This window comes from Callorhinus ursinus, unplaced genomic scaffold, assembly GCF_003265705.2.
Source record: "Callorhinus ursinus isolate GAN/ISIS: 27379988/994484 unplaced genomic scaffold, GSC_fseal_2.0 scaffold111, whole genome shotgun sequence".
Lineage (NCBI taxonomy): Eukaryota > Metazoa > Chordata > Mammalia > Carnivora > Otariidae > Callorhinus > Callorhinus ursinus.
Genome location: NW_027397173.1, coordinates 958,917 through 976,629, shown reverse-complemented (window position 1 = coordinate 976,629; position 17,713 = coordinate 958,917). Strand labels below are relative to the sequence as shown.

The following is a 17,713-nucleotide window of genomic DNA, read 5'->3' as shown; positions in this document are numbered from 1 at the left end:
CACTGTTTTAACTTTTAGAGCTATCTCAGTGGAGAAGCCTTTCTAATTATGATAAAAAACCTGGAAGTCATCATGATAAAGTTGTATAAAAATGTAAATTAAATACATAAAAATAGTAAAATTGTGCATCGAAGACACCACCATAAAATCAAAAAGTAATAATAAAATGGGGACAAATTTGCAACACTTTCTTTCACAATGGCTAATTTCCATTATAAAAAACTCCTAAACATATAAAAAACTCCTAAAATCAGGAAGAGAATGACCACAGTCTCTCAGAAAAATTGGTATGGGACATGGACAGACGTCTCATTGAAAAGGAAATGCTCTTGGACATACAAGATGAATTAGGTCAGTGCACAGTAAAATTACCAGTTTTTACCTGCCAGTAAGGCAGAGCAAACAGGGAGGGCTGTAGCTTTGTTGGTGAGGAGGGCTCAGGGAAGCTGGCATGGGAAGCTGCCAGTGGAGTTGAAGGGAAAACTGACAACATGGTCACAATTTAAAACGCTCCAGCCCTTGGATCTGGCAACATCAGGAGGGCTCATGCATAGGGATGTGAGACTGGAAACCACCTGATGCCATGGGGTCCTGTCATCCAGACGCGGGACTGCCACCAGCCACTGCAAGACGGAGGTAGCTCAGTGTGCGCCAACACTGTAGCCGTTCTGAGAACAGGAAGGTGCAGGACATGTGGGCAGGAGGCAGTGTGTGTAGTGTGCCAGGAAGATCTGAGCACATAGATGCACACGTCTTTGCCAGAGGTGGCGAAATTCTTACCGTATCCCTAGTTTGCATCTTTTACATGTTTGGATGTGCATATGTAGCTACTTTTTTAAAAAACAAGGCCCTAATTTATAATCACGAAAGACAGAGCAAAATGACTTGCATACTTTGCTGGGCCTAAAAATATTCCATGACTTATTTGGTGATCTTTTGGGAAACTTCCAGTTTCCATTTTTTCAGATGTGAGATCACTAACCTATAAATGGACCAAATCAATTTTCACTTTTACCTTCATACATATTTGATTCCTGGCCTCTGGACGTCTTTAAATATTTAAAACTGTTAGATATTATGGAAGGAAAAGGCTGAGGAGACCTAGGCAGGGGTGATGAGCTGCTGGATTTTCCTGCCCTTGTCAAGCAAAGGTTTCCTAGATGCAGCCCGAAGGTGGTTTTTTATTTAGGGGAAGCAGCTCTCCTGCTTTGTCTTTTTCTGCTCATCTCACATGTACATCTCCAGACCTCTGCCCCAGGGTTTAAGTTTTGGGGAAACCACTGGGCAGAGGGTGGTTAGTCTCATCTTGTCAGTGGTTTTTGCCCGGGGTGGGGGGTTGTTTCCCTCCAGCCTTCTGGAATTGGAGCAGTGATGATCAGACCACCAGATTAGGACCCTCTGAAAAGGGGAGAAATGCTCCCCTGTCATGTCCTGTGGGCATAGCACTTCTCCAACATCAAAGGCCTCCACCTGTGGGGATGAAGGGCTCTTGGAGGTGAGGAGTGAAACCAACCTCCTGCGGTATTCTGCAGAGCCCTTTTCCCCCAACAAGCCTCCACTCATGGGCTCATTTGGCAGTCATGTCCATCGTGGTCCTGCTGTGGCCCTGGGCGATCAAGGGGCCAGACCCTATGCTGATGCCCAGTCTTTCTCTGGCGTGTGACCCCTTTCCAACTGTCCCAGATTAAAGCCAGGTCCTCACTGAACACACCACGCTGCATATGCTGCGGGTCACAGTCCCAGGGAGGATGGGAGCTCCACTTGGAAGGAGAGAGGCTCCCCTGGAACAGCCTGGGCCTCCACAGAACCTGCCACCACAGGGACACAGGAGGGCCTGAGGGTGGCCACCATGTGTCCTTCTGTGGTTGTCTCCTCAAAAGGCACACTGAGAAGACCTAATGTGCCACCTGTCACCCAGCCTGGGCAGTTCTTTGTTTCCACTACAGTAAACAGGGACCTCAGGGGCTTTCCCGCCAGTTCTGGGGTCAATGAACATTGCTGACACTCACTGAGAGGAGTCACCAGACCAGAAACCCTTGTAAACTCTTTATTTTGAGTGGAACACATGATGTTTAGCTTATTCCATGTACCATACATTTACTGCACAAACGACTGTGACCCTGAGGCCCAGGTCTCACAGAGCTCACACCCCAATGTAGGAGTCTGGGCCAGTGTCCGGTGGAGCCCCCTGGGGATGGGCAATGGCCCCGCACCCCAGCAAAGCCAGAAGGCGGTCCCAGGGACCGCAGCCTGCCTGACCCACAGTGGGGTGGTGTGCGTCTTCAATACTGCTCAGTTGCAAATGGCTCACGGTAGCGATACATCCACTGGGGCTCAGAACACAGTTGCTACACGAACACTCAGCAACACATGACAGAGACATCACACACAGCACAGCCATAAATATTGTAAGCAGTTCACGCTCACATTCGGACCTCCTCTGTAGGGCTGGGGCACACGAGAGGTATTTCCCCCAGCCCCTCTTCCTATTCACAGGGCCAACTCTGACAGTTAACTCCAAGCTGTCCAAGAACCTGAAAAAACAGACCTCTGGATGACCTCACACATCCACATCCAAGGAAAGGCAAACACATTCAAGTCTGCCAGACCCCCTGTCCCAGAGGGCATGGTGGTTGCCACTTGGCCCACCCTGAGTAGCCAGGACAGCTCGTACAACCTCACCACCGAGTCTCTGGGGTGAAGGTGAAGGTCTGCCCTGGGGATGGGAGGAGACCAGACAGGGGTAGGGAGATAAAACAAGACTCCTATCACAGAAACACGTTATAACCACTCCAACCCTGCGGACAGGGACAGGTGGGGGACGGCGTGGTTGCATCACCCTGGCCTTGGCATGTGCCCTTTGCCTGTCTGGTTCACTGTCCACTTGGAGCCAAGGCAGGAGGCGCTGGGCCTGGGTCACGTTGCAGCCCTCTACCTGTCCAGAGGCAGGTCTGCAAGGTCAAGGGGAGAGGGGTGGCAGCCTAAGCAGTGGCTTCCTCCCAACATGTCAAGGGGTTCCACAAAGGTCTATTCTCACGAAGGTCTGTTCTCATGGAGGTGGAGCCGCTTCTGTGAGGATGGCTGGGGGTGGCTTGGCCGCTACAAGGCTGATCTCTTCTGTCTGCTCAGGGAGTCGATGTAATGAAAGATGGCCCCCAGAGCCCAGCTGGTCTCAACATTGTTGATTTTCCGAGTCAGCTTGAAACACAAAGGGAGGGGCAGAGTGGCATGGTTGGGAGACTAGAAGCAGTGCCCCCAGCCCTTCAGGCCATAAAAGGCACAAGGGGCACCCTAGAGACAGTCCTTACCTTCAGCACTTTGTTCTCTGGGAAGCCAAACTCTTGGAGCAGCAGGCTGATGTAGGTGAGGTCCATGCACAGAAAGGGGTTGCCCTGCAGCCGGGTCTCCGCCGTCCGGCACACTGGGGTGAGAGAGCCCTTTCCCAATCAGATTCCAGGTGGTTCACTCCCAGGCGGCGGGGGAGGCTTGGGCAGACTGGCTCTGCCCACTCCAGGTGCCCACCCTATGTTAGGCTCTGTGCTGGCCCCAGGTCCTCATTGGTTCTCACTGGTTTAGACAAGACTACAGCCTAGAGCAGGAAGGTGATTCACCAAGAGTACACCAAAAGGTAGGGTCTCAAGGCCAACCAGCCTCCACTGGGCCTGGCCTCCAAGACCAAGAAGGACTTGTATGTCTTGGTTTGGTGTCATGAGCCGAAGACCACAGTCTCATAGGGCAGAGCTCTGCACCCGTGACTCTGGACACCTCTCCCAGGTGTGAATCTGGGCTTTCTGGGGAACGTAAATACCGACAAATCTGTCTCAGAACATTCTATTATTCTTGAGGCAGATGAACAAACACACCAACAGTCTTCCCAAAATTCTGTTCAGAACCTTTTCCTGTTGAAGAGTCATGGACACCAAGTATCCATGGGATAAACCCATAAGTGACAAGAAAGCTTAAAAAAAAAAAAGCCACTTGGGGGGAGGGAGGGGGAAAGGACTCTCTATAGAGAAACATACAAAGTTTAACTCTTTTGATCTGTAATTGGGAACAGCAACCGAAGAGCAGAATATTTACAGCCAGCCTTCATTTCATTCCCCATCCGGCTGGATTGTGATGGACAAAGGAGAGGAAGAGGGTCAGCCACCTGCAAATTCAAGGGGAAGAGCTCCTCACCCCCCACACGATGGGTCTGCTGTGACAATTGTGAATTTGCTGGGACACTTTCAGGGGAAATCCCTGTGACGATCACCTGAGTTACAGTGAAGAAGTGTCAGAAGAAGTGAAATCCAGAGAGCCCATTCCTAACACCCTAGGACTAGAAATATGCACTTTCAGAGTTGGGGACACTGAGACTCCCCTCCCCCTCCCCCTCCCCCTGCTGCGGTCACAAAGGACATGGCGGACCTGTCATCTGGGCCCAGCAGTGACCCCAAGTACCCTCCCATACCTCTGAACACTCGTCCGGCTGGCTGAATCAGGAACCAAACCTGGAAGCTCCCAGTACTGCCTCACAAGTACTAAGCTACGTCTACCACACGGTGGGGCAGGGTCCCTGCCTCCCAGCCTGGCCCTTCTCACCCAGCAGGGCAACCACTACTCACCATACTTGGCCGCGATATCAAAGTCTCCGACGACGAGGCTGCCTCCCTTTTCCACATCTGTGGGACAAGACCAAGCACCTGGTCTGCACCAGCATCCCTGGAGCAGCAATGCCACCAAGGCCCTGAGGCTGGCCCCCGTGAGGATGACATGGGGTGGTGTGTCCAGGCTGGCTGCAAGCCTGAGTGTAAGCAGGGCAGTGGCCCCACATGCACTGGTCCTGTGTCTGAGGTGATGTGGCGAGGGGTGGGCAAGTGTTCCATGCAGGACCACATGGGGATGATTAGCAGTTATGGGTCTTCGAGGGTCCCTCACAGGAAGGTCACCAAGAGCCCTGGACCCCACAGACTGAGCAATCTCTTCATGTTAAGTTAAAAAAACAAAAGCAAGGAATTGGATATGTTTCCTTGAGCTATGGCCCTGAGTTCAGCAATGGTATTCTGGTATAAATTTTCTGAATGTGGAAAAAAAAATTCTATAAAAAAAGCCAAGAAGTGGGTTTGTCGGGTCTCAGATCAAATGGGCAGAGCCCTTACAGGGCTCTCCAGAAGAGAGTGGCCCTAGGCCTCTGTGATATTCCCAGGGAAGGAGGCATGAAAGCTGTGTTCCCCAACTCTCAAGAATGGCAACTGTTTCTTCAATGCACCACAAAACCTCTACATCTGATAGAGCTGTCCCACACATTTATGTTTCTTATGAGGCAGCTGCTCAGTGAGCTGACTTTTCCTTGACTTTGGGCATTTGCTCAGTCAGCAAATATCATCGTTGAAGATGGATTCCATTTCTGAAAACAAACCCAAGAGCTCTTTCAGAGCCATGTGTAACCACAAAAGGGAGTTGGAAGAGCTTTCTGAACAGCCCAGCATCTCCTGAGGTCACTCTGGGACGATGTCGGTCCCCTAGGGGAAGGGCAACTTAAAGCCAGGGTGAGGGGCCCCCAGCACACTGCCAGGCCGGGTTTGCGTGTAGTAGACCCTGAGCACTGTGATGTCCATAGCTGGTAGTACAGATCAACAAACCCTTGCTCCAGCTATGGGAAGCCTGCAAGGGCCCTCAGGCCTAGCAGGCCAAGTAACTATGGGGCCAGCTACCGGGAGGTACCCCAGGGACCTTGTTCTGTGCCAGAGAGACCTGGGCCCAAGCAAGGGGTAAAGAAGTCACCTTCCCCTGGACTACCCACCCCTGGCTGGATGCGTTGCACACTGGGCCCAGGCAGCAGGTGGCTCAGTGAGCTTTGAGATACCATAGTGCTCATAAGCTCCTGAGGGTGGTCTGTGGAGTGCGCTGACCCCTTCCCATGCCAGCCTGGGTGCCATATGGGGAAAGATGACCACGTGACCATGTCACAAAGGGCTCCCTCAGCCAGAGACCTGAGGTCAGACAGGAACGACTAAGGGTCAGTTACACAGGTGAGTCAGTTCTGCCTTAGAGCAGAACAACTTGACAGCAAGTAACTGTTCCTGCCCTGACAATGTAACTTTACTAAGTGGCTCAAAGACCTGATTTATTTATAAAAAGGGGGCTTACTACTTCCTATATAGATGACAAGACACCTGCCCTCCTGTCTACTTCTGTTACTCTGAGAGTGACTGACAACATGATTACTCCCTGCTGTGGGCCCTCTGCCCAGACAGTCTATACCTCGGCCCCACCTTTACCTATGAGGCCAACATTTGCTGCAAGGTCGTAATAGTAGGAAAAAGCATAAAAATCCACATCCTTCACTTCTTCCGTTCTGTGCACTTTGTTTCGAAGGATTTCTGATACTCTGCTGGCACACAGCTCATGGAGGTTCACTGCTGGGGCAAAAGAAAAGCACAAACACAATAATTAGGGGGCTCAGCACCTGGGCCACATAGCCCCTGGGGCCCTTCCCAGTGACTTCAGACCTTGACCTGGAAGGTGAGGCAGGACAAGAAACCTGCAGAGCACTTACCTGAGTCTGGGTGCTCATCAACACCACACATGTCAACAGCAACTTTTCAGGAGCCATGGCACTGCGGGCCCAGGTCAAGGGAGAGAAACCCAATGTGTGAAGGTGTGTATAGCCCTGGTCTAGCCCTGACAGCTAGAGATGGCATGGCCCTCAACCCTGGATGACAACAGCCTTCAGCTGATGTAGCCCAGTGGGTTCAGGTTCACACTGTTGTACTGTTTACTCTCTGCCAGCCCTTGTGGAGCTCAAAACATGTAGGGCCTTACTCTGTCCCATCAGCCACTTTGGAGGTGGGGCCCGCAACCTCCTTATGTCACAGATGAGGAAACAGAGGCCTAACAGCTTGTCAAGCTCACACAGCTAAGACCATTAAACCTTTGCTTGGAAGAATGACAAAAGAGAGCCCCAGAGGTAAACAGATGTTGATGTCCTATGACCCACCCCTAGACTCAGCTTCCCATCTCCACCAGCAGACCTACCCACAGCCTCAAAGCAGCTCCAGCCAGTTCTCCCTGTGCCCTTGCCTGTTGGGCCTTATTTCTCTCCACTCTCCCTTATCAGGACAGCCAGGCAACCTCCTCCTACTTCCTTAAACACAGCAGCCACTCTGGGGCCTTTGCAGCCTGGAGAAGTACTGCTTTCGATCCATGTGGCTCATTCCCCATCTCTTCATGTCTTGGCTCAAATACCACCCACCCCATGTAGCCTTCCCTGGCCATCATATTTAAAACTGCAATCTTCCCCTCAGCCCTCCTCCCCCTTCTGTTTTTTCCCTCAAGTTACTTTCTCATGTGTTTTAACAACTCCTCACACTCAAGTGTCAGCCATATGTCAGTGGCTGCTGCAGGGCCTGACACGTATCATCAAGTGCACGAGTGGCTGCCTGAGTCACAGTGACCTTCATGGTCAACAGATAATAAGAAACCAATATTTGGTCTTTGTTCCTGGTTCTGGACACAGAGCTTTCAAAACCCTTGGAATTTCCTGAGTGATGGGGATGAGATGAGCATCTTCCATTATTCATGATAAGCCCCTTTTTCAAGTATACCTGAGTTTATGTGAATGAGTGGACTCTTATCGGTAGGTCCCCAGTGGCTTTAGGATGGATGCTAGTTGTCAGAGGAGCCAACCATGTGATAGACGGTTGGAACTTTCAGCGCCACTCTCCAACCTCCAGAGAGGGTAGGGGGTTGGGGATTGAGTTCAACTAGCAGCCAAAGATTTAATTAATTAACGTCTGTGTAGTGAAGCTTCCCAGAACCCTAAATGATGGATTCAATGAGCCTCCTGGGTAGTGAACACATGGAGGACCTGCGAAGTGGAGATCTTAGCGTGTGGAGGCTCTGCACCCCTTCACCAACACATTGCTCTCTACATCTCTTCCCTTTGGCTGTTCCAGAGTTGTATCTTTTATAACAAAATAGTGGTAATAAGTAAAGTGCCTTCCTGAGTTCTGCAAGCTATTTGGGCAAATTATTTGGTGGGGGGCTTGTGGGAACCCCCAATTGGTAGTCAGCTGGTCAGAAATATAGGAGGCCTAGGACTTGCTATTTGCATCTGAAGTGGAAGTTGGGTGGGGGGAGCCTTGTGGGACTGTAACCTCTGTGGTCTGCATTAACTCCAGAGAGAGTCTGAATAGAATTATTCATGGATGGAGAATTGGCTGGTGTGGGGAAATTGGCTGGTGTGCCTTTGGTGCCAGAAATGTAAGTAGAAATAGCTCTGTCACCAAAGGCAAACTTCTTGCCCATGTGTCCAGCGTGGAAACAATATTTCAATGTTTCTATTAGCACAAACTAAAGGAGCGCAGGGCAACAAAGGGGTGAAAGGGGCCAGGCTGATGAAAGGGGCCAGGCTGGTGGGACAGCACACCCACTATCAAAGGCCGGGGGCTACACAGCCCAGAGCAGCCTCTCCTGTGCTCACCATGCAGCCTGAGGTGATGCCGTGACTCCACTGGAGGAGAAGCTGTTTTTCCCTCAATTCAGAGATGAGCTCATGTTGCCCCTGGACCAACAGCCCCAACTTAGTCATTTGTCTTGGAGTGGGAGAATGCTCAGGTCCTTCCTCATTGTAGGCTTGTTAGGAAATGCAGTCTTTTGGAAGAAAGCATGTGGCAACAGACAAGTGAGCCTTGTGCAGAGAAAGGCTGTACCAGCTGTTCCCAGTGTGTCTGGCAAGGGCCCCCTGCAGCCCTGACAGTTCACAGAGCTACTTCCATTTCCTGGACAAGTAAGGGCTTGTCTGTGAATGAGGTCTGGCAATAGCCTCCCTGCTTCTCAGAGGTATTTGGAAGGTATGGGAGAGAGAGGGCAGGCTGCCATTCTTAACCCTTACACACCACTGACAAATGAGAACTCCACCGTACCTGCCTTCTGTCCTGAAATTCTGTATGTTATTTCAGCATGTTCCCACTCTCCTGTGAAACCTGGAGACAAACAAGGGCTGACCAACTCCTTTCCATCCTCCGCTGAAATAAAGAGATAAAGAAGAAGAAAGGCACATTACCACAGGAAGACTGGGATGTGGATTCTGCTGAGGGGAGGCCTGTATGCTAGTGAAGGGGAGGTTTTTACTTCTCCCTTAACTACCTAAAAGAATTTAAGTAGGGGGTCTGGCCCAGAAAGAGAGGTATTACCAGAGATAAGTTTTTATCTAAATGACCACTGTATGGAAGGGCAAAGATCTAATGACCAAACATCTGTTCTTTTGTCCTGTGAATCACCCTCCTCCCCTTATTTATTTTTTTTAAGATTTTATTTATTTGACAGAGAGAGACACAGCGAGAGAGGGAACACAAGCAGGGGGAGTGGGAGAGGGAGAAGCAAGCTTCCCACTGAGCAGGGAGCCCGATGAGGGGCTCGATCCCAGGACCCCGGGATCATGACCTGAACTGAAGGCAGATGCTTAACGACTGAGCCACTCAGGCGCCCCTACCCTCCTCCCCTTTAAAACCCCCAGGGCCCTTAGCTCAAGATGACACATAGCCTCAATTGCCCAACTTGTTCTTGGGTGTCATTTTCTTCCCATTCATATGTAAACTTGCTTTTCTATTAATCTACCTTATATCAATTTAATTAATAGACTAGACAAAAGAACCTAGAAGGGCAGGAGAAAAACCTTTCTTCCCCAGTAGTTGGTGAGCCAGCCAGGAGAAAGCTCACTGGCTGCACACTGCCTGTTCTGGAGCTGCGGCAGCTGCGAGAGCCTGGGACCTCTGACAGGTGCAGCAGAAGTAAGAATTCTTACCCCATCACACTCCTGGATCCCTGCCTGCAGGGTCCAGTGGAAGCAAGTGGTGAGAATCTTCCCCCCAGCCCTGCCCTTCCAAATTTAGATTAGCTGGAGAAAATATTTGTGGAACCAGTTCCTTGGGTATAGTGACTGGTAAAGATTTATTATGAGTACTCTTGACTTTTTTATTCATGTGTTTCATCCCAGAGATGGTCACTGTTTTTTATGTTTCTTGTCTGTTGTATCATTTGTCCTAAGAATGAAAACCACAGGGTAGAATGCAGACCTAGGCCGTAAAAGCCTGCTGTTCAAGCTGGACTCACAGACTGGTGAGTTCACAGTTCTCACCAGGCCAGTGTCTGTTTAGACAAATGTTGCTTCGGGTCAGTGTGCACACGAGGTGAAGGCAGTTACTAAGGGACATCTTGGAAGCCAAAGCCGCAAAACTCGTGGGCATGGGTTGAGAACTTAAAAGCTGTTAGGCACTCCCTACCTAACCCAAAGACTCCTGTGTTAGTATGAGTTAGTCACACTACAGGCCAGGCTGACATTAGGTCACCCGTCAAACTCAAGAAAATTTCCATACAAGGAACTCTGTAAAACACCTTGCAATCTCCAGCCCAGCAGCACATCCCTCTTCGGTACAGTTTGGCTCTGAGACACCAAAGGCTCAACTCAAGTTGTTAAGGTGCTTACGAGGGGTTTTCCTTTCGTCCTGTTCATGTCTTGAGAGCTTGTCTTTATGACCAGTGAGAATGTTCTCTCTGCACATATCACATGCACTTTGGTAGCCCTGGGTTCTGAGACTTTAAGTCACAAGCAGCACTTTCTGTCCAACTGTGCCACCTTTCAGGAGAGTTTGTTATAGGGATCCTGGTCCATAAGGTTTCTGTCATCTCACCTTCACTGTTTTATTAGTGCTGGAAAAGTCCCATTCTAGTAGTGCCTGCCTGGTGTCACAGATTCGCAGGTCTGTGACTAGAGGTGCCTCATGTTCTCACAGGAAACCAGAGACAGTGTTTTCACTACACCATTCTTACTGCCCATAACAACAGGGCTTTACTGTCTTAGACTATTTCTGGGAGTAAACTTTCTGGATCTTATAAGGGCTGCATCTTTTGCACCCTCTTTTGGGACACCTCTTGTATTCATGGTGAAGCCATAAAAAGGCTTATTAAGGTTTGTGTTATACTGAGATTAATATAAGATCCTGCTCACCAATGGCCTGACAATGGATCTTTTGAATTGACAATATTTGAGAGCTCTCCTCCTAAATAACTGTCTTATTGATACCTATGGAAAAGCCAAGTTAAAAAAAATAGACACAAAGAGATGTAACAGCTAAGCTTTAGGGACTCCCTTAATAAGACGGGGAGCAGGGGAAGAGAAATTAGACTTAGAACAAAAATTAAAGTCCCCATCCAACATAAATTTCCCTCATTAAAATCTGGCCCTGTCTCCTCAGCAAATTCTCTTAACTCCCAGAGTCCACCTTCCCCAGAAAATTCCTTAAACACCCAGCTGCTTATTTTAGCTTCCCTTTTCCTTAAGATTTACAGAGAGCATTCTGGCCTGAGCTCTAAGCCCAGGGTATACAGGTTACTCATGTAAATACTAAAAGCCAGAGAGCAAATTTAACAGAAGCACCCAAGGTAGATAATAAGGTTTATACAGAAGGCTTGTTTTGCAGGGCTCTATAATCAGGCTCTGCCAGCTTCAGGCCTTCCTGTGCAATGTCCTTTGCAGCTATAGCCTAGGCCCCCATGCAAATAATTCATGTCCCCTAGACAACAGCATATTTTTAAAATTATAAAGACCTTAAAATACTTTTATTAGAGGATCCTACCAAATAAAACTTTAAGTTGAATTAAACAGATTGATGTCCACCACAACCCCACTCATAGGGACCTTGTTTGGCTGCTAAGGGGTGTTCTTCCCACCCATGATTATGATTATATTGTAGTTATCAGACAAGCCAGATGGCCCCCTGGAACCAATACCGCCGTCCCCCCACCGACCCCAGGAAACAGATGACTAGCATTTCTCCCAGGCCTTCCTACAAATGATCAGCTGAAGGCTCATGTTAGGGGCTGACAGAGAGGCTTTTCTTCCTAAGGTAAAGGATTAAAGTTGAAATGTGCACTTAGGAAGGAGGCCTTTGTTAAAATGGTTTATGTAGACTTTACAAAGGCATACTCCATTAATCCCAGAAAACACCTGCTGTTTGTCCTGACTGAAAAATGACAAGATATTTAAGAGTTTTTTAAATAGCTCTGTGGTTGGAGACTGGCCAGCCTGGAAGCTGATATTCAGAGCCTGATAGGATTTTTTAGGTCTCTTCCCCTAAGCTAAAATGAAACTATGTACCCAGAGGGAAAGAAAAACCTTCTGAAGCCTCTGTAACAGGATTTACTAAAACATTCCAAAGCTCCCTGATATAAAAAACATATTGAAGATAATGTGGTTGGATGGGTGGATCAAACTATGATGACATTTAGGTTGCAACCCTATTCTTTTAAGGAATTGACAGTAATTGTGCTCATCTTACAAATCTTTGCAAAACTAAAAATGCAGCTCTAGAGGCAGCTCAGAGTTCACCTGTTCCAATCCTCTCCCCAATTTATCTTAAAAGACCTATAACGGGCATTTTTCCTTGTGCCTTTGAGATTTAAAAGTTAAAGTACAAAATTCAAAATTCAGGGAGGTAATTCTTATCAGAAGGAAAACAAAAGAGGAAATTGTCACTTGGAACTTGGGCTCACAGGAAATTTTAAGTGTATGGAAGCTGTAAGGTCTCAGTTTGCATCTGTCTGTATGTTTATGTATTCTATATATATATGAAGTTGGGTATAATCTTCTCTGTCAACAAAATTAATTTGTAAGAAAGCTCTATTTAATTGATTTAAAGAAATTAAGTGCTTATATAAATTGTATTCTCAGGAATATAAGAGAAATGAGGGACCCCTGGCAGGCACAGTTGGTGGAGCCTGTGACTTTTGATCTTGGGGTCGTGGGTTTGAGTCCTACTTTGGGCGTAGAGTTTACTTAAAAAAAAAAAATTATGAAAGAAAATCTTTTAAAAAAAGAAAACCCAAATGTTTTTCAAGTTCATGTGATTTAGTATTAACTTTTAGTAAATAAAAACTAGTTTAAGTTTGTTGATTAAGATAGGCATGTCCTCAGAAGTTATCAGTATGAAATATAGTACTTTTATTCTACCTTGGTTTACTAAAGGTCAAATGAGTTCATGCTATCTCTTACAAAAATCTGTCAGCAAGAAACAGAGCTTGGGATGATGGCTGACTTTGTCTAGTGTCTCATGAAGCAGTTTAAACACACTTGTTAAGAACTTGTTAAGAACAAGAAAATTAAATAGGTATAAGTAGTATAAAAGGTTTTTAGGTGAACTATTTAGCAATAATTATGTTTTATGGTATGTGTACCTAAAAATGGTTTTCCCAAATCTTTCAGGTAAGCTGAAGCTTTAAACTTTTGCTAAATGATGAATTAAGTTAAATTCACTGAATATCCAGACCATTTCTAAATAAGATAAAACACTGAACATAGTTTTATATACTTTTAACTGCTGAACAAAGATTTAGACACTATTACTTCCTTTTGCAGAAGAACTAAAAGGCATTTGGGCCATGAGTAAGCATATGTCTTTGGAAATTATTAAATGCATTTATAAGTTTGCCATTCTAAACAATGCTGGTGTGACACAGTTCACTACTGCTTATTTCTTAGTCAAGGGTTCTAAGGGTTAATTCTAATTAATATATGTAACTAAAATTACTAGAAATAATATAAGAGAAACAACTCTGTATGCAAGGAAAGTAAGACGTGTTTTTGGTAAGAAGAGGTATGAGGAGGCATTTTTGTTAAGGGAAAATAAGGGAAAGTAAATTTGTCCCAAGTAAAACTGGTTATTTCCAGATGGGAAAGAGGAAAATAAAGACAGATTAAATGGAAAGCTAGAAAGACAGAGAAAATCTTACCTTGTGTGGTTAGGTTGGCTAAAACTGAATGAATTTATTTTAATGGTTGTAAAATGAAGCTTTAAAATCAGTAGTGTACTTTTACGAAACCAAAATTGAATGTTCCTTCACCTGAAAGGACAGTTTTCTGGGACTACTGGCCTGCTCCTGATAAGACTGTGAAAGGCTTTTTGTCACCTTCTAAGTAACCAGTCTTCAAAAAGCAGATTATGTTTTATCAAAATAATTTTCCATGTTTCATCAGGTCTTTTGATCAGTTTTGCTCACAACTATGTAACATTCTGTATTTGCCCTTAAAATCCTTTGTTACTTTGGTTGAACAGGTAAGTAATGCTTCATTATGATCTGTGATCCTATTTGGTCAAGTGTCCAAATCTTGTGATATTTTTGACAAATTTCCAACATCATATTCTAAATGAAGTCTATTATAGCCTTAAACTCAGTTTGAGATTTTTAAGAGGGCCCCTAGAACATCTCAAAAAATATGTGCTCTCTCCTTACAAAAAGAGATGAGTTTATCTGATATGTTAAATTACCTGGTAGGCATGTCAAATAAGTGATGATAAGCCTTCTTAGGTTATACTATATAGGTAAATGTTACTAACATAAGTATTATAAAAATTGTATGAAATTCCTAAAATTCTGATACGCCCTGGTATAATGTTATCAGTCATAATTCTAGCTATTACCTTAAAATACTGCATACCACAGAAATAACCAGACTTGTCAATTCTGCTACAATGAACTCTCATCAGATCTTTAACAATGGGCATCTTAAGTCTTTTGTCGCTTACAGTTACTGTATCACTCTGCTGCTTTGTAAAGTGTTCCTGCAAAAGCACTTCCCTTCAAGGAGATTCAAGAAAAGGACTTTTGACAAGTAGACTTGTCAAAAACTTGTCAGAAACCTCCAGGTTTCTGATAACCTTAAAGACCATAAAATTGGGCTGGGTAAGATTTTCCAGAACTAAAGGGAAAATTGGGTTTAAGGGGAACAACTATTAATTATATAGAACTGAATAAACAGAGGAGGATTATAACGTTTATGAGTTTTTGTTTGAAACACTGCCTGTTCTTTTATGTTTCATTTTTCCAGATTTAAGGAAACCTTTTACTCTTTTCTCCTAAGCTACCAATAATTTGGTAAGATATACCTTTGTGAACAAATATGAAACAATTACTTTTTCTCTCTACCTTATCCTTCCACAATCTGGAAAAAGAATATTATTTTCATGGCAATATAGTTATGTGCATCTCTTCTCCTTGTGTCTCCAGGACACAACCACAAACACTGGTTACATTACCAAGGCTTTGACTGGAATGTCCTATTTGAGAAGGATGTGTGTAAATTCAGATATGACCAGACAGCTTTATGGAACTAAGGGTGACTTTATGAAGCCAATGAAGCCCCTTGGAAAAATTAGCCTGGTATCTTGATTGCGGGATTCCCAGCATCCTTACCAGGTAAATAAACAAGGTCGTTCCTGGCAGGCACAGGAACCCATGATATTTCGGGGATCTCAAGAAGAAAGGAATTCACCCAAACCTAAAGGTATTGCAGGTTAAGTCTGATGGCCTAGGCTTGGACTTTCCAGCTTCAAGAGGTTTAAAAAACTTCAATCTGAGATTCCTTATGAAAAGTTCCAGCAGGGGTGCCTGGGTGGCTCAGTTGGTTAAGCGACTACCTTCGGCTCAGGTCATGATCCTGGAGTCCCGGGATCGAGTCCCACATCGGGCTCCCTGCTCATCAGGGAGTCTGCTTCTCCCTCTGACCCTCTTCCCTCTCGTGCTCTCTATCTCTCATTCTCTCTCTCTCTCAAATAAATAAAATCTTAAAAAAAAAAAAAGTTCCAGCAAAGAGGATTAAAAGAGCCTAAATGGTCAATCCCTATTTGCACTTATGCAAGTAATCAGACCAAATTTATTGACACTAGACTTATTCTGCAAACAAATTAGTCTTACTGTGGTTATCTTTGGTAGAAGTGGGGTGACTGTAGAAATAAAAATTATGTTTTAGTAGAAACCACAGTATCCACTTGTGGGTATTAGATTCTACTCCTGCTGTCTTTGAGGTTTTGTTTTCTCCCTGTACGTTGGACTGGATCCTCATTATTCTACCTTCCTCCAGTATTTGGCTATAACTCTCCAAACTAACATTTCCAGTTTTTGTCTCACCCCTCTGACTTGGAATCACTGAGAACTAAAACTGCCCTTTTTTCAAAGCTATGCAACCTAGGCTGGATGCTTTGATAACAACTTCAGAGAACTCACCACAATAGCTCATGCACAGATAATCTTCACACCTGCTGCTATGTGGACCACTCAGAAAGATCACCAAAGACATTGAAACTGCAACAGGAAAACCTATCAGTTTGCCGCTGCCTGCCCTCACTCTGTCTGAAGGTGCTTCAAGCCCGACATCTAGAAATCTGTCAACTGGCTTGCCTTCAGAATGCAGAAACTGGGATTATAATCTGTTCTAATCATTAACCACTATTTTTTATTTCCACAGAAACGCCTTTTATTAAATAACTGATTTCTTGCACCACAGGTGTAACTTTGGGAGCCTGCCTACATCACTGCCTCCTGAAATGAGACACAACTGTCTAACTGAACCCATTTTTTATCAGCACTAAGAGCCTGGTTCAGTGAGATGGAGCAATCTAGCAGCTTTACTTCTGGACTGTGAAACTTCCTAGGGAAGTTTCAAAGATAGGACTGAGAGGGAGTAAAATACATGACCCCAAAATATGTCACTTTGGCATGTGGACTATTTTGAGCTAAAGACAATCTAGACCCAGCAGATTCAGGAAAAACTTTTACCTTTCTCTTAACTACCTAAAAGAATTTAGATAGGGGGTCTGGCCCAGAAAGAGAGCTGTTAACAGAGATAAGTTTTTAAGAATGACTTCTGTACGCAAGGGCAAACATCTAATGACCAAACATCTGCTCTTATTGTCCTGTGAATCACCCTCCTCCCCTTTAAAGCCCCAGACCCCTATCCTATTCCTTAGTTCAGGATGGCACATACGCCTCAATTGCCTGACCTGTCCTTGGGTGTCATATTCTTATGGGGCTCCTGTACATACATAATTAAATTTGTTTTTCTCCTATTAATCTGTCTCATGTGAATTTAATTAATAGGCCAAAAGAATCTTCAAAGGTAGAAGAAAAATTTTTCCTCCCCAATACTAGTAACGAAGGCATTGGAGGGCCAAAGGAACACTCTTCCTTTCTGCCAGATGAGACCTGACCTGTGGAAGCATTCCAGGTCAACTAGAGTACGCAAGCCTTTCTCTATCACAGAAGCCACCACAAAGCCTCATCAGTTTTAGAAACATAGTCTCTCCTAGCTTACACGCACTGAGGGGCTTCAGGGTTCCAGGCATTGGGCCAAGTGTTGTTCAGTCAACTGTCACAACCACCCTAATAGAAGGGGAGCCAACACTACCCAATTTTATAGATGAATGAGGTTGCAAGTAACCTGGCAGGGCCAGGACGATGCCACCATGCCATGTATCTGTGCTGCTGCACAACACAAAATCTGGGGCCCCACAAATAACAAAGGAAGCGTGGTGGTTGGCCTCTCAGCCTGGCCCCATGATGCCACCCCTCAAGGATGTGCATGTTGAAAAGTGAATCCCTATGCCTGCCCTTGATTCTGGCCTGGGCTTGCTTTCACCAGCAGAATGTGCAGGATATGATGGCATGTGACTTCAGGGCAGTCCCCCTTCCTGAGCTGCCAGAAAGAAGTGCAGGCTGCTCTGCTGGGGAGGCCACATGGGGGAGCAATGAGGTGTAAGACATTCACCCAGCCACCCCAGCTGTCACCACACAAGCCCCAGGGATCCCAGGAGAGGCACTGTTCAGCTCAAGCCTGTGCAATCATGAGATACTATAATATCTATTTGCTCGTTTTGACCACTCAGTTTAGTGTGTA

At 45.8% G+C, this 17,713-nt stretch overlaps 1 protein-coding gene across 2 annotated transcripts in view; it reads right to left on the bottom strand.

Annotated features, from left to right (window-relative positions):
- Positions 1-2,036: 2,036 nt before the first annotated feature.
- Positions 2,037-17,713, bottom strand: part of ENTPD6 (ectonucleoside triphosphate diphosphohydrolase 6) — a 51,202-nt gene continuing 35,525 nt past the window's right edge. Inside the window, exons 11-15 of one of the 2 annotated variants that reach the window (XM_025876988.2) lie at positions 8,910-9,011; positions 6,264-6,404; positions 4,608-4,664; positions 3,309-3,421; positions 2,037-3,198 (exon numbers count right to left, since the gene is read on the bottom strand). In XM_025876988.2, the coding sequence (XP_025732773.1) occupies positions 3,100-3,198; positions 3,309-3,421; positions 4,608-4,664; positions 6,264-6,404; positions 8,910-9,011 (512 nt within the window). In that variant the 3' untranslated portion in view covers positions 2,037-3,099. The remainder of the gene's footprint in view (positions 3,199-3,308; positions 3,422-4,607; positions 4,665-6,263; positions 6,405-8,909; positions 9,012-17,713) is intronic. The other variant, XM_073889636.1, reaches the window with a different exon arrangement.